Consider the following 22,980-nt stretch of genomic DNA (forward strand, 5'->3'; position numbering starts at 1 on the left):
TAATTATAAAAATAGTTTCAAAAAGCTTTCGCTGTCCAAAAAACGGTTATAGAAATGTAATATGACTGATTAAGCGAGAAACAAATCCCAGCATTTGTAAATTTCACACTGTCCAATCATCTTGATGTAAAGGCGGGCTCTATTCTTTCGTCATCAGGACGGGGGGGATGAAAAAACGATTTGACAGCTCGTCAGCCAGGCAGGCAGGCTGCGGGGAGACGCTTCCTGCATTTAGTTTGTTTTATATCTTCCTTGGCCTGTTGTTTTTGTTGTTTCGACTCAGTACCATGATGACATCCACACCAGACGAAAATAACAAGGACAAGGTCAGTTAAATGGGTCTTTGCACGTAAACTGCACTAAAGCTGTATCCGGGTAGTAGTAAGACAACGTTAACGTTAGTTAGCTAGCTTTAACACTGACGGTTGTCTTCTCGCAAGTGTTGAGCGCTAACTTGTGTTGTTTCCCTGCTAACATTACACAAGCACACAAGTTAGCCGTAGCTACACTTTAACTTAACGTCGCTGACAAAACTACAAAGGCGTGACTGTCTTTGAGCGAGAAGTGTTAAGTTTAGCGTGGATCTGCACGTCACTGTAGTCGTTAACTATGCAAATAAGAATCCGACGCTTTTGTACAATTGTGACAAGTTAACCAACTAGCTTCACCTAAGTTAGCATGTGCTGTTTCTGAGTGGCAATGCTACCACAGAGCTTAATATAAACTTAATGCGCTTTATACTGTCTTGTCCATGTTTAATGTCCTGACATTACGTAGTTAAACACGGGGAAGTGGTAGCATAATTGAATGGCAGTAGAAGAGCGCTGTGGTACATACTGTATGCCAGTTAGAATTTGCATACAACTTTAACACACTGGTGCCACATCAGTATTTTAAAAGGTGGCGCTATCTGTTACAGAATTGGAATGATAGCCATCAAGTTCTATAGGTCAGTGAAAAACAGCTGCATACCTTTAGCCAGTGCTGTTGTAGTCAGTCACTGAAGAGGAAGGGTGGGAAGAGGCTCCTTATAATTAGAATGCTATGAAAGACTTATTCATTTCTGCTTTACAAGCTAAGACTTTGTTGACTTTGTCATATACGTGAATGGACAACATAAATTGAAAGCATTGTCTGATTATAAATTGTCAAATGGAATTCATAACCTAGTCAAATTGTGACCGAATATCACAGAGCAAAATAACACAGGAGGAGCATTTTAAGATCAGATTGTCTGAGAGTGACTGCATCTAACTCTGTTGTGTTATTGTTCCTCAGATGCGCTCTGTCTCTGTGGATCTAAATAATGATGCCTCTCTTCTCATTGACATTCCTGATGCACTTTGTGAGAGGGACAAAGTGAAGTTCACAGTCCATACAAAGGTGAAAGTTGTTTGTGATCCTACGATAGTTGAAATGTTTAGATGGTATTGTTGACAGAATTTTAGAACCCTGTTTCATGTTTCCAGACCACGCTTAGCTTTTTCCAGAAGCCAGAATTCTCTGTTCCCAGGCAACATGAAGACTTCATCTGGCTGCATGACACTCTGGTTGAGACAGAGGAATATGCTGGCCTAATAGTGAGTTGGATTATTTTCTGAATGACATACATATAGTAAATTTAAGTAGCATTATCAATATCTGTTTTTATTAACTGTTTTCTTGATGCAAGAACATAGAAAATGGAACAGAGACACTGCTTTTGTGTGTTATTTACAAAGGATCTTAAGATATTAAGAAATATGGTTTTAAAATATGTGTAATTTATAATTTTTTTCTTTATTATGATAAGATTCCTCCGGCACCCCCAAAGCCAGACTTTGAGAGCCCGAGGGAAAAGATGCACAAACTAGGTGAAGGTGAAGCTACTATGACCAAGGAGGAGTATGCTAAAATGAAGCAGGAACTGGAGGCGTGAGTGTAGCACTCAAGCAAAAAACAGAATAGTGAAATTTATTTTTTTTATAGCGTGGATCTTGAAGCATAGTTTATTATAATTTATTATTTGTTTAATTCTATGCTGTTTCATTTATTTCAGTGAATATTTGGCAGTGTTTAAGAAGACCGTCCAAGTGCATGAAATCTTCCTGCAGAGACTGTCCTCGCACCCCATTCTGAGCAAGGACAGAAACTTCCAGATTTTCTTAGAGTATGACCAGGACGTGAGTTCCTCATAATGTTGACTTCCTTTTCTGAGTTGTCCGTTGAACAGGGAGGAAGTAGAGTTTACTGGACACTTGTGACTACACAGCTTACATCCTGCTGTGATCAGCAGTATTGCTTATCTGTGTAGCTTTAGACAGTAGCTGTGGGGTTTGTTAATATAGATGACGTACTGGTGATTCTCAGTCATGCTCAGTTGTATCTCATCATATACTAAAATTGGGCTCCATTCAAAGATTAAATTAATTTATGTATATTCTAAATCTTGCCATTTTAGCTCAGTGTGAGAAGAAAGAATGCCAAGGAAATGTTTGGAGGATTCTTTAAAAACATGGTAAAGTCAGCTGATGAGGTCCTTATTTCAGGAGTAAAGGTGGGTGTGTGCTTACAGTATTACAGTATATAAACACAGCAATGGATAAGCAGCATCATAATCACTTTGCCAAATAACTTGCCTTTTTTATACTACACAGGAAGTTGATGATTTTTTCGAGCAGGAGAAAACGTTCCTGCTCGACTACTACAGCAAGATAAAGGATTCCACTGCCAAAGCAGAGAAAATGACCCGCGCACATAAAAGTATCGTTTTTTACCAATGTTCTATACAGTGATATTTTAAGTAGTACTGCACTTTATATAAACTAATTATTTCTGTTCTTATAGATATTGCAGATGATTATATTCACATCTCTGCTACTCTGAACAGTATCTCTGCTGATGATACTACAGCGAGTAAGAAGTGAGTGTAATATGTAATTTAATGATTGTTTATGTAAAAACACAAACTTGTTGATGAAGATTACAAGGGGAGGTTCTCTTTTATTATTGTGAATAGATCACCACATTCAAAATGCTGATGATAATTATATGTTATGCAATTATATGCAAAACCCAGTATTTTTCTGTTATGTTTTCCTTTTTTCTCAGGAACCTAGAGAAGTTGTCAGACCTGTTTGAAAAGCTCAGAGTAAGTAGTCCAACATTCCTTTAGCAAAATAATAAAAACCTGTACTATGACAGTTCATTTCTATGCTTATTTGTGTTTGTGCAGAAAGTGGAGGGAAGAGTAGCATCTGACGAGGAGCTAAAACTCACAGAGCTGCTTAGATACTACATGAGAGACATCCAGGCTGCCAAGGTTTGACATCTTATGGTTTTATTGAATCTATGTAGTTCACTTGTCTTTTGTTTTACTTAAGAAGCTGCTTACTTATCATCTTACGCATACAAACAGCTGGTACCTATTCCTGGGGTTATCTTTCACCATCTTGCCTTCTCATCTTGCTTCTCTGTTGTTTGAGGAATTGATATTACTTTGTCATTTTTCTCCATAATGTAGCTATTCCCTTTCTTCGTGCCACCTTACTAAGCTCAAATCATAAATATTGCTATATAAATGTGTGTGTGTTTTTTCTAAAATTAAAACAAAAGTTTTATGTTTGCTTTTTGTTTCTCTATTAATTTGTTCTTTTGTTGAAACGATCCGATAGGACCTTTTGTACAGGCGAGCTCGGGCATTAGCTGACTATGAAAACTCTAACAAGGCTCTGGATAAGGCTCGACTGAAAAGCAAGGATGTTCCCCAGGCGGAAGAAAATCAGCAAAACTGCCTGCAGAAATTTGACAAGCTCTCAGCGTCTGGGAAGAAAGGTTTGTCCATCCGTGTGTAATGGATGCACACCCATTCTGAACCCGACTTTTGTGTATGTGTGTAAAATGGTTTGCACTATGCACTGTTTTCCTCTTAGAGCTCACCAGTTTCAAGGGCAGACGTGTTGTGGCCTTCAGGAAGAACCTTATAGAGATGGCTGAGCTTGAGATAAAACATGCCAAGGTGAGCAGCACAGTACAAAAACATCCTAATATACAAGTGGGTTTTGTTTGTTGTGTTAGAAATGATGTGCATCATACCCTGCCTTACGCTTAGTGTATCTGATCGTTAGACTTGTTTATTCAGCGCCGGGGAACTAACAATGTTAGGCAGATGGTCTAGTCGTTATGCCTGATCTGTATAAAAGTTGGCACTGTTGAGTGATGATTTTTGTTTTGTAGATGAGTCCACCTTTACTGGTACTTAAGGGTTTTTGACACTACTTCGCTCATTTACATATAGTACACGTACAGCTGCTATGCAGACTCACATAAGCCACCTAGGGGTTCAGTATCTTGCCCAATGACACTTTTATCTATGACGAGAGGCAATAGGAAAACAAACCAACAATCCCACAATTGGTGGGATAATTGATGATTGATGATTGGATAACAGCTCTACAGCTGTCCAAAAGATACCCTCAGCCTCTGACAGGCTTGTGGATAAACACTTCTGCATAACCTGCTGGTCCCGCTACATCCCACACAAACGAGTGAGATAGTTTATGACTGCGTGCCACCCCTGACCGCCTACTTCCTCTGTGGGAGAATAGAATGAGTATTGGCAATGCTATTGAAGCATTAACAGTGTTTTCCCTTTGCTCCACAGAACAATGTGGCAGTATTGCAGGGATGCATCGACCTGCTTAAGAGCAACTGAAATGTTTTCAAGTGTTCACGTGACACAAGGCCTCCCCCTGCCTTGTGTCAACATGAATCCAAACCCTGTTTCTGCTCCCTCCCAGTGGTTTGGTGTGGCTTTAAACCCCTGCACGAGACCAAGTGTCTTGTAAGAGCAATGTCTGCGTGTTTACGTTCATGAGTTCCTGTTTTCCTGTCCGTGGTCCAAATGTTTTCTTCTTTTCATGAAAGCCTAACTATATGTGAATGCCTTCAGATAATGAGCCTGCCAACCTTAAGGTCTTCCATAGTTTTTGCAGCATCAACAAGGTTGTTTCTAGTAATTTGTTGAGTTTCTTATTTTTACATTATGCACATAAATATAATATCTCACCTTTGTAGCATATTTCTGACTCATTTCCTTCCTCATACATACGTTTTAAATACCTATTTTAAAAGGCTTACTGATACATTTTTTTCTGCTCAATCCTTTATTGTATATTCATATGTTTAACTTGTTGGGCCATTTTCTGTTTACTAATGGAATAGTTTTACAGATGCAAAACTAGTGCCTGGAACAAACATCCTCATGCTGTGCATTCCTGGGGGCTGACATGAATGTACACCCAAACTAAGATTCCACTAATGAAAGCCGTGACTGACAAGACAATTCATCTTTAAAGGTTCAAAGATAGCTGTATTCTACTTCAGAAATGGACAGTTACTTTGGTCCCCATGTTTAAGCCTTGGGAGAGGTTTCTGACTTTAAAAAAGGTGCACATTAGGTTTCCTAAATATGGATGGATTACAGCAAAAGCCGCGAGGGTGATTTGTTTGAGTTTTGCCAGTGAAAAATCACCAATACTGATGACTGAGTCTTTATTTTAAAGAACATTTTCAAACAGGAATCATAAAATGTCTACTCTAAGTACTTCACAGCTTCTTCTTTGTCCTTTGTAGTGTCTAATGCTGTTTTTCATTGTGTTGTCCTGAATCCCCCCTTTTTTGACGGGATCCGACTTGAGAGTGTCAGACTTGATATATTTTTCTGAGCTTCAGTTTTAAGCAGGTATAAAAACTGTGAAAAATATTTTACAGTCTTGATCAGGCTCAGCAGAGTGTAATAATGCATAATAGTTTTTTAAGAAACCGAATGTATTTGTAATGGATTCCAATTGAATTCCTACACATAATGCTTTTGGTACAGCATTTTATAAATTTGTAATGATAACAATAAATAAATCCTATATTCCAAAATTGTAATCGGTGCCTTTTGGTATTTAATTCACATAATTCATGTAGGGTTTTCATACATTAATTCTGTATTATGAAAAGCTGTTGAGCCACTAGATGGCAGTATTCCATTACTCACTATTCTGTTTCCATGAGCATTTGAGAGCCCTTGAACTTAAACACAGCTGTATTCATGTTTGTGTTAAATCCATTGACCACTGTGGATTCTGGGATGGGATAGTGGTGTGTATTAGGTAAACTGAGGAAATGCCAGAGTGCTCGTGGGAAACACCACCACCAAAATGCATACTTCCTACTTTATGAGCAGCACTAAGCAACATGACCTAAGCAAACATTCACTGTGAACTGATAGTCTATGAGAAATGCAATTAAATATTGATTGTGGTATCAGAATTTTATAAAAGTCAGTGTTTCTTCAAAAAAAGCATCTAAAGACGAAACATCTGGCAAACAGGCATACACTTGGGAATGGGAACTTTTTTTAAATTTTTGCCTATACCCTGTTTCTATAAAAAAGAAATAAAAATGACAGTGCTGCAAAATCCTGAATGAAACGTCTAGGAGTATGTGCAATAACATTATATTCTACCTGCCTGTGATGGATTAGTCAATATTGACATCACCAGGCACACAGTCACACTGACCTGTATAGTTTGGTTGACTCGCTGATTGGCTGAAATGGCAGCCCTCAACCAATAAGCTCATGACACATTATCAGTACAAACACTTTATTTGCTAAGTGGGATCTGAGCAGTTTGGTTCTGCAAACAGTTTTTGAAAAGCACACCAAAAATCGACTGCTGTGGTGGATCCTGAGGATAAGATCATTTCAGGACCATTTGAAGAGTTCATACACACTTGCTGCTCCCATAAAAATGTAAAAACAATGATCAACACATATTAAAACAAACACACCATATCAGATTTTATAGTTCTAGAAGGGGGCCTTTGAAGCAATGCATGCTGGGAAGTGACTACTATGCTAGTTTTATTTTCTCTGAAAATTGCATTTTTTCAAATAACCACATATAATGTCAACATCAGCAGTCTTTCAATCTTTCTAATTTGTGTGACCCTTAGGTCAAATTCACAGAATCAGCCCAGGAATTTAAGAATGTGACTAGGATGAAGATAACAAGAAAGACCAGTGTGAAGTCAGTAAAATAGGCATCAGTTTGAGTCTCACCGCTATGTTTGCCATCACATGCAGGAGGCCACCTGCAAAGAACCAACATGCCAACATCCTATACATGCAGATGAACCTGACAAAGCAGTAGCTTTATGTTACTTTATGTCACATGCAGACACAAAGCTTTGGGGCAGGCCTGGAGGTGTGAAGCATGAGGACCTCTTTAAACAGACCCAGCGTTTGGGAACCTATTATAAAACCTGCACCTGCAGGGCTTGCTGACGCCACTGAACTGATGGTGCTTCGCTTGTGAAACGGAAGGTGATACTGTTTTCTAAATTCCAATCAGGTATTGTTTACACAAAACAATGCACTTCAGATTTTCGTTTGCTTTCGTTTCTTCATAAGTGAAAAGAAAGTTAATTGGTACTGACACAACACTTCAAAGTTTAAATAAATAAAACATTTTATAACTTGCATGCGTTTCAGCCTAGACAGTCATTTGTTACATGCACCCAATAATAACAATTACCTAATTACCTTTTGATCATTCTGCACATTGTAGGTTTACACTGCCTAAGCAAATAGGCTACAGCCTTGTTGTTATCTGTTTTTGCTATTTGGAGAGAGTCCTTTTTAGATTTTTTAGGTGAAGGTAGAATGATGAAGATTGAGAATTCCCAAGACAGTAATTGAACCATTTGATTGTTGTACTTCTTTATCAGTTGAAACCAACTTAAATGAAGAATGGGGTGTTGTCAGAGCAATGTCCTATTCTTAGTGCAGTAGAACAACATATTTAATAACACATTAATATAATGCTAAAACAATAATGCAAGGTGTGGTAAACATACCTTTCAAGAAATGTCAGAACTTGGACGTCACAACTGCTAACAATGTTATCCTGCTGCTTGAACCTTACTGTAAGTGACTTTCCAGGTGTGGCTAATGACGACTGTTGTTGAACTCTGCTGAAAATCCTTAATCCTCAGCGAGTTTAACAAAGAACAAAAGGGGGCAACACCTATAAGACACAATGGCAGTACAAGTATCTTTGTGTGTGATGAGTATTTGATATTTCAGGCTGACATTTGGTCAGAGTTCCATTTACTGTTGCTGGATACTTCACTTGGACTATAGTCCAAACGGTAGAATGTGACAGTACATGCCAAACTAGCGTCTGTAGGACTAATGGAAAAAATGCAGGGTTCTCCTAGTTATAAAGAAATGTCCCCACAAGCAGCGAAATGCATCAAGACTGGGAATATTAATTCCTATAATTTGTCATAAATGCTCTAATTTACTCAAACAAAACACTTTTGTTTCCCGAAAACTGCCCAACTGAAGAAGCCGGTTGGCGTGAGTAAAAGACTGCATTTCCCAGTATAATTATTTCCGGGTGGAGTGCCTCGCAGCCAATCAGAAGCCTCGGCTGGATTTATGGCAGCTATCTGGGGCACGGGGCCAGCACGTCTAGTCAGCTCAAAGTGCCACGACTTCACAGTAGACCACGGATTCTCCAGTGGAGTGAGGGGGGGAGCACAGGAAAAAAAATACATCAAGTTAGCCTGATCTGGATAGATCTAAGTCGGCAACTTGTACAAAGCACCGCTCATCTGCTAGCAAAGCCTTTTAGTTCCTGTCCATTTCTTTTGAAAAGCCAGCAGACGTAGCTACATCCTTAGTACGGTGAGTGTGGGAATCTTGGAATTTTTTATTCATTGAACCAGCGGCAGCTAGCTTGGAAAGCTACGTTCTCTCTGCTTCTCTGCTAACTGCTATTACAGCGAGTTAAAGTTGTGCGAATTATTTTATTTGTGCGTAAATAGTAGCTACTTAAATCCCGCAGTTTTGCGTCGTGAAGCGACACGTAAGACTATAACGCGTAGGAGGACCACAGCCAAGTTTATTGATTCATAGTATTAGCTGCAATGCTAACATCCAAATATCGATTAAAAGGGTACTGCATTAAAACAAATAGAGGGTTAAAGGGTCTTTCTGTGTATCGATGCGGTTTATAAGAGATGGCGATGATGGGTCCGTGACGTGTGAAGCATGATCATGGTAGTGTTGGCTGGATATGAAACTATTTTTAAAGTCCGTTTCTTTTTACGAAAGTCTTGAAAAAAATCTTTTTTGTGAGAACATTTCGTATCTTTTATCCATTTTATTCACCATCCGTGTGCATCTCATCAACCAAGAATCATAATAGTTGTAATAGTAACCATCCAGTTATTTTTACATGATAGTTTTAGGACTTAAAGACACGAGATGCTCTTCTGTTCTCAGTTTCAACCTGAGCGAGTGTCCATGAAGTAAAGTTCTTGTCTTCGTATGAGGGGAGATGCACTGACGTGTGACAGAACAGATTACGGGGCAGCACACACTCCTGCTTTTCACTCACTGACTTCAGACCCTCCAGTGATCTGGCACTCTGGACCCTAACGTTCACTGAAGTAGCGTCACCGTTTTTATCCACGAGCCCTCAAGCTTGTTTTAATCAACAAAATATCCAAGTTCCTCATTGCCCGTTGCGTTGTTTTTTATGATGACATAAACATTAACAATGCTGCAAAAAGGAAACCAAAGCTGAGCCAACCGAACCCTACAGGCCAAAACCCCAGTGCAGGGTTTGTAACAGTAGCCTTTAAGAGTCTTAAAGGGAAGGTTAAAGGGCCCTTTAAGAGATATTTTTTTCTGAGAAGTGGGAAATTGCGACCAACTTTCAGCCGACTTATGGAAATTTTGTCTTTGTGTTCTTTTTTTCAGTTTTTCCCCTGACTAGCGTTGATATTAAGATCTCAAGTCCAATTGCACAGTACATGCATGTGGATGTTTGTATAAAATATATGTAATGTATATTTTAAATAACAATAGTTAAAGGTTATATAGTGCCAAATCATCCAAAGTAGCATTTTTATTTTCAAAGAAATATACTTTTTAAAGAAAGAAATGCAAATTAGGTTTTAACATGAAGTTAATTCATTAATCACACAGTAATGTGTAATGAAACAGCATGTGTTATTTGGTTTTGTAATGTAAGCTATAACCACAGGGAAGGATGTACTGTATAACTAGGGGTTTGACCAGCTGCTGTTTCCCATACCCCGTGCTCATCTGGTTTGCTGGCTTTTACGTAGCCTCAAGGCAAAAGTTTATGGGAAGAACAGTGACACCTTCAGGATGTGAAGACTAAATGTAAAGACTGTAGTTCTTCCATATGTAGCATTTTCACACTTTTTTATCAGATTTTTTTTGTAATAAGATATTTCTGTTAAAAAAAGTTATTTTGTTAAGAAGTCTGTCTTTCTTTTTCTAGGTTAACTCAAACTGGGAGCAATGGATATCTATGACCCTCAGACCCTTGGGATAATGGTGTTTGGTGGATTCATGGTAATCTCTGCTGTTGGGATTGCTCTTGTCTCCACCTTCTCCATGAAGGAGACCTCTTATGAGGAGGCTCTGGCCAAACAACGCAGTGAGTTGGGCAAGGTCCAGCCTGTTCGTTCTGATAAGAAGAAGAAAGACAAAGTTTCTGAGAAGAAGAATCGTGGAAAAAAGAAAGAAGAAAAACCCAATGGGAAGATCCCAGAGCAGGAAAACAATGATGATGCTGAAGCTGACGTACTTATTGAGTCTACCACTGTCCAAGTTGTAGCTGCAGCTGCTGCTCCTACCACCGAGCCTGCCCCTGCATTTGAGGTCAACCCACTTTCAGCACCAGAAAACCAACCAACCCCTGCTCCTACTGAGCCCTCTCCTGTGCCATCCCCTAAAGATAAAAAGAAGAAGAAGGGGGCTAAGATTGACGAAGCCTCTACCCAGCGAGCCCCCCTTGTGTCTCCACCCGCACCAGTCAAGTCCTCTGTAGACTCTGCATCAACCCAGGTCTCGGTGCCCCCCCAAGCCAAAGCAACTACACTGCCCTCTGCCCCCGCTACAGCAAAGTCTGCCCCTGTCCCAGCCAAGTCCGCCTCAGCTCCTGCTCCAGCTAAGGCTGCAACTAAGGGTGCTCCCGCCCCTGCCCCGGCTAAGGGTGCTCCCGCTCCAGCTAAGGCTGCCCCTGCCCCTGCTCAAGCTAAGGCTGCCCCTGCCCCTGCTCAAGCTAAGGCTGCCCCAGCTCCTGCTCCTGCTAAGGCTGCCCCTGCCCCTGCTCAAGCTAAGGCTGCCCCAGCTCCTGCTCCTGCTAAGGCTGCCCCTGCCCCTGCTCAAGCTAAGGCTGCCCCTGCCCCTGCTCAAGCTAAGGCTGCCCCTGCTCAAGCTAAGGCTGCCCCTGCTCAAGCTAAGGCTGCCCCTGCTCAAGCTAAGGCTGCCCCTGCCAAGTCTGACCCAGCTCAGTCTGCCCTAGCCCCTGCTCCTGCTAAGGCTGCCCCTGCATCAGTGAAATTGTCTGGAGCAGCCAAAAATTCTCCTTCCTCTGCTTCACCCAAGTCTACCTCCATTCTGGAGACTGCCACTAAAGATGTCCCATTGGCCACTGCTCCTGCTGTTGCAGTAAAAGCGCAGGAGCCCAAAAAGAAGAAGAAGAAGGCTGAGGCTGGTAAGCAGCCAGGTTTTAGAATGATCTACTACTTACCTTTTTGTACATTTAACTTCATGCAAAATGCATCAATACAATTAATTTAAGATTTTGACATAGTTATCAATGCAGTGATACATCTACAGGTATGTTTAGCATAGAAGCACACATATCAGTCCTAAATGTCCATTGGCAATATGTGTTTGACAAAGCATCTGGATAACCTGCAGTTTGAGATTTGACCAGTAAACAATCTAATGTAAGTGGAAATGCTCCCAAATGTCAATATTCTTTACTCGAGCTACATTCAGCTAATTGATCTACACCACTCCAAGATCCAAAGCTGTCTATGTTTTTAGTAAAGAATACTATTTTTCTCTCATTAATTGATGGAAATGCAGGTAATAGTTCTAGTTTTAGTATTGGACGGGGCATTTCTCTACAATTGAGTCCTAAGCGTATTTACTACATGAAGTAGTAATACCCTGTCAGTACTAATGAACTCCTTAAATGTGTATGCCATGGAAAGAAGTGCCACTGGCAATAGTGGGTAATGGCTTGGCTCTGGAGTCCATAGCCAGCTAGTCCAAACACCACTGCCCTGTTTTGTTGATTGACAAAGGCTCTTATTTCCACGACACTGGGTTGGGAGGGGGGCTGGACCTCTCTGTTGCCTAAGGCTTGTCTCCGCCTGGTGCCACTGTGCCCAATCATTTTGTCAGCTGAAGTTGCCCAAGTCACAACCTTGTTCTCTTCCTGAAGCAGTGTAGGAATTCACATTACACAATGACCATACGCGTTTCAGGTTAAACATGACAACATAACTTCCTTCATTCCATTTTTTCACTGAAATGAATTTTGTTTTGTGTTTTAGTGGCAGCAGGCGATTCTGCAGACGCTCCACTGCACCTGCCCTACAAGGCTTTGGTGTCCACCATCAGCAGCATGGTGTTCAGTGAGGGAGAGGCTCATAAGCTCATCCAGATCCTGTCTGCGAAAGCTGGCATCATTCAAGACTCTTGGCAAACGGTATGAGGGGGTTGAGCACCAGTGGGAGTCACTGGAGTGTACAGGCCACTTACTGTATACTCACTAAATGCATTTGGTCCTTGAATGGAGAATGGCTCTATTTTGTCTGAATATGTCTGTGTTTGCACTTGCAGGCAACACAAAAAGGAGATCCCGTGACTATACTGAAGAAACAACTGGAGGAAAGGGAGAAACAACTGGCAGCAGAACAAGAGGATTCATCTGCAGCAAAGAACCGTCTGAGAGAGCTTACCAAGGTAAGCCATTCATCTGAAACTGTCTGTAGCTACGCTGGCAGGCATTTTATCTCATTGCTTTTTGACCATGCTGTAGATGCTTCAGTGAATGTAAATGTGCTGTCTTTCTTTTGTTAGGACCTGTCTGTGGAAAAATCCAAGGTGGCCGGTGTGGAGACGAGGCTGAGTTCCCAGCTGAGTAAGAAGGAACAAGAAATGACTGCTCTGCAAACACGCATGCAAGCCAGTTACCAGGACCATGTAGCCCAGACCCAAAGACTCAACGCAAAGGTTGGTTCTCAAGCAGGGTTGAGTCTGAGCAACAACCTAAAGTAAAATTACAATAACAACAATTTTTAAAATGGCAAAAACCCTTCTTTCAGATCCTCAGCCTGCAAGAACAACTGGAAAAGGGACCCAATGCTCAACTTGCCCGTCTTCAGCAAGAGAACTCAATTCTTCGTGACGCCCTCAACCAAGCCACTAGTCAGGCTGAGAGCAAGTGAGTCTTTCCCTGTAACAGAGAATTAGAGAAGTAGAGATTAATGTCACAGTATATATTGTGATTGATAATAAGAAATCAAGACGTGCAGATGTGTGCAGATGTTTTAATGAAGCATATGCCATGAATCCTCACCTTTTTTATCTTTGTCTTTCTCTGTCGTAAGACAAAATGCAGAGCTGGCCAAGCTGCGTCAGGAATGTGCGAAGTTAACCAAGGAACTTGGAGAGAAGACAGAAAGCCTGCAATCTGATGAGCAAATCAGGAAGGGGCTAGAGGCCAAGGCTTTGGCTACTGAGAAGCAACTCTCCGTGCTGCAGGTTGACCTGGTTTAGGCGATCACTACACCATAAATTACAGAGCACATGATCAAGTTTATGGATGGAAACTAAATTATTACATTGACTAATTGGATGCTCAAACATCAAACAATCATTACGAAATAGTTTCAAAATGCAAGTCTAGACCTAACCCACATATCAACACTGGCACCTTGTGAGGACTTTAATAGCCTTGTAATCATGAAAGCCACAGCTTAAATACATCCATAGTATAATGGAGCTGTAGAGGAAGTGAAATGTGTGTCTCTGGCCTTCTTTACATGTCTAACGCGTTCCTGTGTTCTTTTGCTGATGTCATATATACATACGTACATATGTAGACACATGCACCCACCAGCCTGTCCAGTCTCTGGAATGCTGTTGGTATGAATTACGGAAAGTTATGTGGAGCAAGCGAGTCAGCACTTCCTGACAGTCAAGTGCTCATCTAGTTTAATCATTTACTATGATTGCACCCAGCAGTTTAAACAGGTCTATAAACATGTTATGCAATGACTTCATCAGCCAGCGTTCACTACACAGGTCTCTAATTTACTTGACTATAGATGTTACCTTTGTGAAATGTGTGTGTTTTTAAATAATCAATTAATATTCTTATGAAACATATCTCGGAGGCACAAACAGGCTTATTATAATTATTATTATAATATATGTTATAATTCAATGCACTTTCAGCAAAACACAAGGTTCAAATCTAAGCAAACTGCCTGATGTAATGTTAACACCAATCTTACGTTCTCTTATCGTCCCATACATTTGTAAAGGTATTTCCTTCAGAGATAGTTTGGAGCACATAAATGCCCAAGCAGGATGATCAGTGAATCTTTGCTGCCCCCTGCTGACATTTTGTGTCCATTGCTGTTTTCAGGCCAGTCATGCAGAGAGCCAGCAGGCATTGCAGAGGAGACTGGAGGAGGTGTGTGAAGAGCTCAGGACAACACAGAGCAGGAACAGCAGCCTGCAGGCCACTTTGGACAAGGCTCAGCAGGACAGCAGCACACTGTCAGGTCAGACTGGGGAAGGAAGGAACAGTTACCAAACATTGATTAACTGGACCTAATTTTGATAGTAAAAGATACAAGAAACAAACACCGTTACTGCAAGACTTTATTGGCTGTATCATAGAATAGAACATGTGGAAAAAGTTGTGCTCTCTTCACTTTGCTCCTGCAGAATTTCAAGTGCGCATGGGGAGTTTGGAGGCCGAGATCAAGGAGCGCTCTTCTCAGGTGGATGCCCTTACTGCTCAGCTGGAGGGCTCACAGGCAGAGAAAAGCCAGCTTGTACAGCAGCTGGCTACTATCAACTCACTGCTTGAGGCCAGTCAGAACAAAAAGGAGGAGGAAAACAGTCAGGTAGGACACACTCCATGTGACTTGCTGTACTTGACCACACGCAGTCACCCCAATGAAAGCGTATGTTGTGTGTTTCAGCAGGTAAATGCTGCAGAGCTGGAGCAGCTAAAACTCAGGTAAGTGTTGTAAGATCCTTTTTTTTTTTTTTTTTATCAATTCCTTTTTTTCCAAGTCAAAAGTCAAAACCTCATCCAGATTTAAAGACTGGTTTTCCCCTGCAGCCTTCAGGAGAAGGACAGCCAGTTGAATGCACTCAATGAGGAGCTGAAACAGCTGCAGATAAATAAGAAAGCTACCGTAAGTCTGGCAAATATTTGAATCTATTACCCAAGAGTGTATATAACTTATTAATTATTTATTATAAATATTTTATTCACAGAAATATGCAGGAGGTGTAACTTTTATTCTTAATGACTCTTATGTTCTAACAGGAGGAGACTATTGGTGAACTCGAGCAAAGAAATAAGAGGTATGGAGCACTTTTCTCTCTTTGGCTGGGTGTCACACGCTTTTTTTTAAATTACTATTGTTATTATTATTTATGCATTTTTGTTCTCTGTATGAACTGTTCCTTTAGTGAGGATGCCAGTGTCATCACATCACTTCAGGATGAACTTAACAACCTCAAAGAAGAGATGGTACAACTCAAGAGCACACCAGTAAGTGCACATCTCAACATGTTGCATGATCCTGACACTCATAAATCAGATTAGCTCAGTGTGTTTTTTCCATTTCCTCCCTGTTTCAGCAGTCAGATAGTTCTGCAGAGCTTGGACAACTACAGAACAGGTAAATGAGTCTGGGATTTGAATAGATCAGTCTCAACTGTTTTGTCAGGTCTGTTATTTAAATCTTTGTTTTTGTGTTGCTAGTCTGACTGAGAAGGATGCTCTTGTCACATCACTACAAGAGGAGCTGAGGGAAGTGAGAGAAAAGTTGAACAACGATGCGGTAAGATATTTTTCAGTCTTTAGTGAGTCGGCTTTACTACTTTTCAATGTATTGATTTTGCCATTTATTGTTCTAGAAGAACATTATGGCACACCTGACAGCTTTTCAAAATGAAACCAAAGAAACTCTACAGACGCTCTTCCCACAGATACCCTTAGAGACAGAGCAGGTGAGAATGGTGGACTTTTGATTATATCATCAAAATGTGAAAATTTAACAAAACACTAGGTTTGCATTGTAATGTATTAATGTCTGTGCTTTGTGTGCTGATTTAGTCTAAGTGGCTGCAGGTATTTTCACAAAAGGCTCAAGAGACTCTCAAGCAGCAGAGCCAGGAGTCTCAGTCTAGTAAAGCATCGCCGGTATGTATAGCAATTATTCTTTTGCCATGTCTGTATTTGATTTGGACCCGCAGAAGAAGTTCTGAGTCGGTTTTATTTCAGGAGTTGCTTGAGAAAGTGAAGGAGGCTGAGGAGAACCATGCCTCCCTACAGGCTGAATGTGAACAATACAGAGCAGTCCTCGCTGAAACAGTAAGGGAAACGCACGAGGTGGTTTGGGTTTGTTGCTGAGGGGAGTCAGTTTGTACAGCTCATTTAATCCTGTTTCCTTCTGTCTTTAGGAAGGGATGCTAAAACATCTGCAGAAGAGTGTAGAGGAAGAAGAGCTGGTCTGGAAGTCCAAAATGGCTAACTCAGAGGAACAACTTTGTGTGGTAAGTAAAACCACTACTACCACGAAACCACTGTTTGTTTTTTTGGTTCTGCCTTGTGTGTCTCCCTCTATTTTTATTTTCTATTTATATTACTCTACCAGGCTCTGGAGAAGGTCAGCAAGCTGGAGGCAGAAAACCAAGGTGTAGCTCAGGTGGGGATTATTTAGATGCATGTCTAAACTTCCTCTTCATGCAAGCCTACAGGTTTATAAATGTCTTTGATTTGTTGTCTGCAGTTGAAGGAGCAGATGATGCTTCTGGAGGCCCAGTTGGAGAAGCAGTATGACAACCAGGGGATGTCTGAGGAGATGGAGCAGGTATGTTGGCTGGACTGACCTGCTCCAAATAAAATGTTTGGTTTTTTTTTTGATTTATTTATGTAATATTACTGTTGCAAAATGCTTTATTTCTGTCTTACACTGTCTGTAGCTGAAGCAGCAGCTGTCACACTATCAAAATCAACTGACTCAGGCCCAGACGGAGAGCCGGAGACACAAAGAAGAGCTTGCACAGGTGACTTTACTGCTTCAGCTTTCTCGTCCCATCCCCTTAACGATGACGCCTACACATTAATTCACAAATGTAACTGAGGGGACAGGCAGATGTGTTATTTCTGAGACGTTAATGCCCAGGAATTTGTGTAAATTCTTCCTTAACCTACACAAGCAGCTAGGTGAGGGGTCAGGATGGAGAATTCATGGATGGAGCTTGTATAACCAGTGACTAGTGACGACTTCCATTGCAGGTCAGAGAGCAGCTGGGCGAGGTCACAATGCGGGCTCAGCAAGAACAAAATGGTCCCGCTGAGGCGCAACACAGTCAGGTCACGGGGAACCCTTTACTTCCTGTCAGAGAGCACTGGACAGTGACTGGACCTTATGTGCTTAGTCTTTTTAGAAAATAATCAAGTGTTGTTACCTTACTTCCAAGTCCTGATCTCACTAATCTCAGTGTGGCCATTATACATAATTATTTCTGTATTGTCAGTCTGTCCAGTTCTCCTCTGACACTGCAGCTTTCTTCGCTAACCAGTGTTTGCACTGACTGAGTGGACTTGACTCTAACCACCGTTTTTTTTGTTTTGTTTTTTTCTCACGGTTTTACAGCATGCTCTCGCCTTTTTTTTCGTTTTCAGATATTTTGCCGTAAACGTCTTACCGGAAACTGAAACTTTGTTTGTCCTCCGCCTTTTCAAGTGAACTAGTTTGAGAGGAAACTAACTTGGTACACAGGTTGAGCAGCTTTCGTGTGTACATGTGTGCATGTGTTGGTGTGTCACCCTTCTGCGTTGGTGCAAAATTGTTTGCATAACCACACATGTGCATGTTGACTGTTGCTCTGTGTATATTTATTCTCTGCGTGCTTATGCTTCTCCGTCATCAGGTCCAGAAGGAGCTGAGTCAGACAACAGAGAAACTGCAAGCACAGGAGACTCAGAGGCAGCAGATCTCAGAAGAGTTTGAACAGGTACCAGTGCCCTCTGTGGTATTTTCACACTTATGGGTCACAGTAATGGATAACAATATTGTATGATGTTAATCTTTAGGCCCAGAAGATTATAACAGAGCTTCAGGCACAACTGGATCTTTTAAAAGTTGAATCACCACAGACTGACACCGAAGACGTTGTTCAGCTGAAGGTGTGTTAACAAGAAAACTCACTTATGTTGTAATTTTTCAGGCCTCTTATTTTATTGTGGTCTGTTTTGTTTCTGAATGAAAGCAGCTTATAGAAGAATATAGAAGAAGAATAAATTCAGACTAGCAGTAAAAAACATCCACAAACTGCAATGTTTGAACAGGAGCGTCTGGAGAAGGAGAAGAAGCTGTCTAAGGACCTGGGCCAGGCAGCCACCAAACTCCAGCAGCTTCTCAAGGCCACTCAGGAGCAGCTGACCAAAGAGAAGGCCACAGTGAGAACACTACAGGAGTACCTGGAGGGCAAGGTGAGACAGCCGTCCATACTTCGAAATGCAAACCGCTTTCATGTCTTTGTTTTTTTAAGCTAACCTATTTTTTTTTTTTGGTTTTAAAGGGAGAGTACGTGGAGCTAAAGGAAGGAACATCTGTCTAAGAAGTTTACTGTGGACACTACACAAAACTGCCAAATATGCCTTATTACCATAGTTATGCATTCCAAAGCCTGTTCTTTGTTGTACTGTAGCCCATTGCATTTATTGCAAGTGTAGTTTGATTTTATGAACATTTCAGATTAAGATTAGAGGAGAGGCGCCTGTTGCAATCTTTATTGAAACCCACATTCCATCAACCATTCTGACTATGTCAGAATTTATTTATCCCCCTGCCTTGTTATCAACCCCCCCCCCTAGTTCAGTGTTAAAAGGGAAACCGATTGTACGTCAAACGTACAGCAACCTGTGCAATTATGTTTTGTCTTTTCTATGTGGCTGAATGATGGGAACATTTTATGGTTCAACTGTAGGGCCTGGCTACCAGTAACACACATTGAAGTTGTATGAATGAATAAACTACAGTGTAGCTCTATGTAATGGCTGTTCATTGTCTCCGTTATGCACTGATAAATACAGTGGTTCAGGATGAGTACAGAGTCACAATCTCAATCTCGGAGATCTGACATGATCATAACCGTTAACAAAAACCGGTTACACATTTGCTGCGTAGAAAATGCTTTTGGATTCTGACGGGAAGTGTTACAACATAGCGACAGCCCACTGCAGCAGGCATCATCATAAATCAAAATGGAGAGTAAATTTCTAAACATTATCACTCTGCACTAGCTCAAATGTTAATCTTTTCGAACGTTACTCACATTTAGCTCATGTAAAATCGTGGCACTGCTGAAACATTTACACAACATAAGGTTACGGTTGCATCAGTGGTTACAGACACCAGGAAGTAAACTGTTAGGTGGAGTTTGCGTGTGAGGCTTGTTCAAATACCATTTATAGTTTTGTTTCGGGTCTGATTTCTGACTGCGTGTCACCCTGAACACGCCCACGTCACTGAGCGTCTGAAACAAAACGGCTGCATATAAACTAAACTGCTCTCAGGAAGCTGAAATTATACGCTTTAGGTTTGCACAGACGCGGAAATGGAAGTCATGAATGGCAGGACACCTGCCAACACAGTTAACTCCCTATTTGGCTTGAAGGAATGTTTGATACCATGTCTAAACTAGACTGATTAACCCAGATAGGCCTGGTGATGAGCTCAAGACTTGGATTATTGAAAGTTATTAAAACCACTGGATAGAAAAATTCTAGTATTGAGTGTGAAGCACTCCACTCTACAGCCTTCAGTTACATACAGTGCTCAACAGCTGTGACAGTGTTCTTTCCTCCAAGGTCAAACTATGGCTTTCATGTTGCCAACTGTGGACCTTGAGGCTGCAGTTATGGAATATGAATTTAAAGTGGGTTGGGTCAAAAAAATTTAAAATCCTACGCACTCACAGGTTTTAATAATTAATCACTAGTCCAAACTATGACTAAACAAGATAATGGATATGTATGTGCAGTTTGAGGTCTAAAACTCAAACTTTGACTGCAGCAGTGAAGCCAGGTATCAGTTGTGATTGACAGAATATAAGGAGTAAGTAATGTCAGGACTGGTCAAGGAGCCATCCAAAAAAAAAAAAAAAAAAAAAAAAAAAAAAAAAAGGAGAAACATTGTACACATATGGTTGCATTGAATTTATTTGACAAAATGCAGTGCAACAACTGCAAACATTGTTTTTTCTCTTTGTCAAACTACTCTTTACAGCCATCTACGCAGGTGTAACAGTCTAGAACAGATTTGTCATGTTTGTAGGCCCATATATAAACCATAATAACTGTCCAGAATATTTTACAGCATAAAGGTGCATGGAATGAATCAAATCAAGATACATGAGTGGTCTCTGATGGAATACGAGGGTGATTTAAAGAACATGCATTTACAACCTTCCACATATTTTGCGTGGAACTCAGGATGAACACAAGGGCATATAACTGGGCAGCTTAGCAGGGCACTGGCTGAGATTTGTGTTATAGAAATCTGATTCAGAGTCCAAAAACCATCTTTTAAGCTTTGTTTAACCGAGCAGAAAAGACAAAGCCATCATTTTCCTTAAGTGTATCTGGTTATGGAACAGAAGAAAGACTCTGTACAACTCTTACACCTACTAACACCTCACAGGCACACCCTCAAGGTGGGTTAAATTCTTCCCCAGCATTTGTGCAAATTGGTCCCTGTTATTGCAGTCCGCCAATTCATTGATCTGCATCTCGTGTTTCGTACCTGTTGAAGGCACAAGAATTAGACTTAGGTCACAGCTAAACTATCTATTTAAACCAGTTGAAAGTGAAATGCTGGAAAGACGTTTACCTCCTATGGTTTTCTTCAAGGCGTCTTTAGATGAGGCGTACTCCATCTTCTTTTTGATCGGTGCATCTTCAGGAGCCCTGATAAAAAAAGGGGGAGGAACGATTATTTTGACTTTTCATTCATGAACCATCAAAATACTTTAGTCCTTATAACGCATGAAAACTGATTATATCACTAGTTTACCAGTCTGCACATAAAAAAAGGACCTACCACATGACAAAGACAAGCTCCTGTTTTACGCCGGTTTCAGAGGTGTTGAAGTGACAGTCATACAGCAGGTAGCCGCACACCTTAGGTTTCAGCAGTTGCAGGAAGAACTGGTAGATGTCCTGACCTTCCAGGCATTTTTCCCGGTGGATCTTGGCAATTTTAATGTAACCGTCGGCTATTTCCAGCTGCACGAACCGTATTCTCTCTTTTGGGTCCGAATCAGCTTTCACTACCTTCATTTCATTAAAGATGTCCTTCACCTCATCGCAAACTTTCACTCCAGATGCCTGTTGGGGAAAAAGACATGCAAGGGTTAAAACTTGATGTTTAAAATGATAATTTAGTAAATCATTTTAGTCTGGACAGATGCTGGTGCACTAATGAAGATGAACATTTTAAATTTCACAGCAGCTCTTTTCCTAAAACCCTTCATTGAAAGTTACTTCAGCAGCAAGTCAAATTAAAGCTTCGTGGCCAACGTTTGGGCCTCGGCCCCCATTTTGAGCGCCTACTCCTCACTTGCACGTCGGTTTCAAGAAAGCAGAACTCAACAGATGCAGGAACAGGAAGTTCCTCAACTCTAGACTTGAGAAGCGTTGGCGCCATTTAAGCTCATTTCGTGTGCAAAGATTTTGGCTTGGCCCCCAGCGGACGCACCGCGGCTGGAGCCTCTCAGTCGTCAGGGCCTTGGCTCTGTCGCATTCCACACATTGTGGAACAAGTTAGCACAAGAAAGGCTGCCTCAGGGGATTGACTAAGAACAAATTTGAAGCCCGGACAAAGCTCCTTCCATTTTGGAGGCACAACCACACCTTGAACAAGCCCTTTCAAACACAGCCCTGTGTTCACATAAAGCGTTTCCCTCACACCAAACGAATCAACCACCAAATAAAAAGCTTACAGGCAACTTAAACCTGCAGCCTGGAGTCACTGACTTTCAACATTTTCACACTGTTAAACTTCACATGTGGCACCTTTAAAAAATACACCCCGCGAACGTTCACGTCCCCTGGGGCCCACGCAGGAGACCAACAGGGCGCTACTGGACCCAGAGCAAATGAAAACGTACTCACCATTTTGCTTCTGATGTGTGAAGGAAACAGGCGGCGGAGAAAAATGGCAGCAGCAGTGCGACTGCGGAAGAGTAATAAGGAAGGAGAGCAGGTTGACTCACAGAGGAGGAGCGCCGCTAAATGCGCACACCTCCTGAAACCCCCCCTCCCCGGTGCCAGGTGTGACTCAGTCGTAGCGGCGACCTCAGCATTTGCCTATCATCTCATTACACCCGAATCCTAAACACGAGCAGATGTTCACCATTAATTGCGTGGCGTAAAAAAGGCAAAACAAACAAATTGCCCTTTTCGCCTGCTTTCGTTTCGCGGAGGCAGGCGTCTTTGCGCTCGACCAGGTGAGTCGCAGCCACTCACAGGCAGCAGTTGAACGTTACACCCTTGTATGGCGAACAAACCAGTTCCCCTCCTGCTGCCCAGGTGCGTTTAATCGCCTTATAAGGTAAAGCGCGGATGTGACAGGAGCGTTCAGCCACCGCCGGGAAAAGCCTCGGACTCCCCGGTCATAGTTAGACGTGAACGTGACAACACGTCGGAGTCATTTATAGGCGTCATTAAAATGGCCACGATTTACACAATCGGAGGTTTGATCCCGAAAAGCTCCGAAGAGATCAGAGAGAAACAGAGGACAACATGAACAGATCTGTCTGTGTGCAGATAAATGAAATCT

At 41.4% G+C, this 22,980-nt stretch overlaps 3 protein-coding genes across 11 annotated transcripts; 2 read left to right on the forward strand and 1 right to left on the reverse strand.

The window, feature by feature from the left end:
* The first annotated feature begins 164 nt into the window (after positions 1-164).
* snx5 (sorting nexin 5) lies at positions 165-5,916 on the forward strand. Its single transcript, XM_029175378.3, has 13 exons — positions 165-326; positions 1,279-1,383; positions 1,470-1,580; positions 1,793-1,914; positions 2,039-2,162; positions 2,441-2,536; positions 2,637-2,742; positions 2,827-2,902; positions 3,091-3,130; positions 3,215-3,301; positions 3,654-3,813; positions 3,912-3,997; positions 4,643-5,916. Exons 1-13 carry the CDS (start codon positions 168-170, stop codon positions 4,691-4,693), a joined length of 1,323 nt encoding a protein of 440 aa, XP_029031211.1. The 5' UTR covers positions 165-167; the 3' UTR covers positions 4,694-5,916.
* Positions 5,917-8,473: 2,557 nt separating this feature from the next.
* rrbp1a (ribosome binding protein 1a) lies at positions 8,474-19,188 on the forward strand. 9 transcript variants are annotated; one of them, XM_055502313.1, is made up of 28 exons: positions 8,476-8,725; positions 10,356-11,119; positions 11,228-11,576; positions 12,430-12,584; positions 12,719-12,841; positions 12,959-13,111; positions 13,204-13,322; positions 13,489-13,642; positions 14,532-14,670; positions 14,837-15,018; positions 15,097-15,134; positions 15,240-15,315; positions 15,450-15,487; positions 15,596-15,677; positions 15,767-15,807; positions 15,891-15,969; positions 16,046-16,138; positions 16,245-16,331; positions 16,413-16,502; positions 16,592-16,684; positions 16,786-16,836; positions 16,921-17,001; positions 17,114-17,197; positions 17,430-17,507; positions 18,068-18,151; positions 18,231-18,323; positions 18,486-18,629; positions 18,719-19,188. In XM_055502313.1, the coding sequence occupies exons 2-28, from the start codon at positions 10,376-10,378 to the stop codon at positions 18,755-18,757; spliced, it is 3,489 nt and encodes a 1,162-aa protein (XP_055358288.1). In that variant the 5' UTR covers positions 8,476-8,725; positions 10,356-10,375; the 3' UTR covers positions 18,758-19,188. The 9 variants fall into 9 exon arrangements, with proteins under 9 accessions (XP_029031121.1, XP_029031119.1, XP_040929850.1 ...); XM_029175288.3 differs by having other exon boundaries at positions 8,474-8,725; positions 10,356-11,576; positions 15,770-15,807; positions 16,049-16,138; XM_029175286.3 differs by having other exon boundaries at positions 8,475-8,725; positions 10,356-11,576.
* A 1,154-nt stretch (positions 19,189-20,342) lies between these two features.
* cfl1l (cofilin 1 (non-muscle), like) lies at positions 20,343-22,472 on the reverse strand. Its single transcript, XM_029175419.2, has 4 exons — positions 22,314-22,472; positions 21,241-21,527; positions 21,031-21,107; positions 20,343-20,943 (listed from the first exon to the last, which is right to left on the reverse strand). Exons 1-4 carry the CDS (start codon positions 22,314-22,316, stop codon positions 20,828-20,830), a joined length of 483 nt encoding a protein of 160 aa, XP_029031252.1. The 5' UTR covers positions 22,317-22,472; the 3' UTR covers positions 20,343-20,827.
* Positions 22,473-22,980: the final 508 nt, after the last annotated feature.

This window comes from Betta splendens, chromosome 15, assembly GCF_900634795.4.
Source record: "Betta splendens chromosome 15, fBetSpl5.4, whole genome shotgun sequence".
Lineage (NCBI taxonomy): Eukaryota > Metazoa > Chordata > Actinopteri > Anabantiformes > Osphronemidae > Betta > Betta splendens.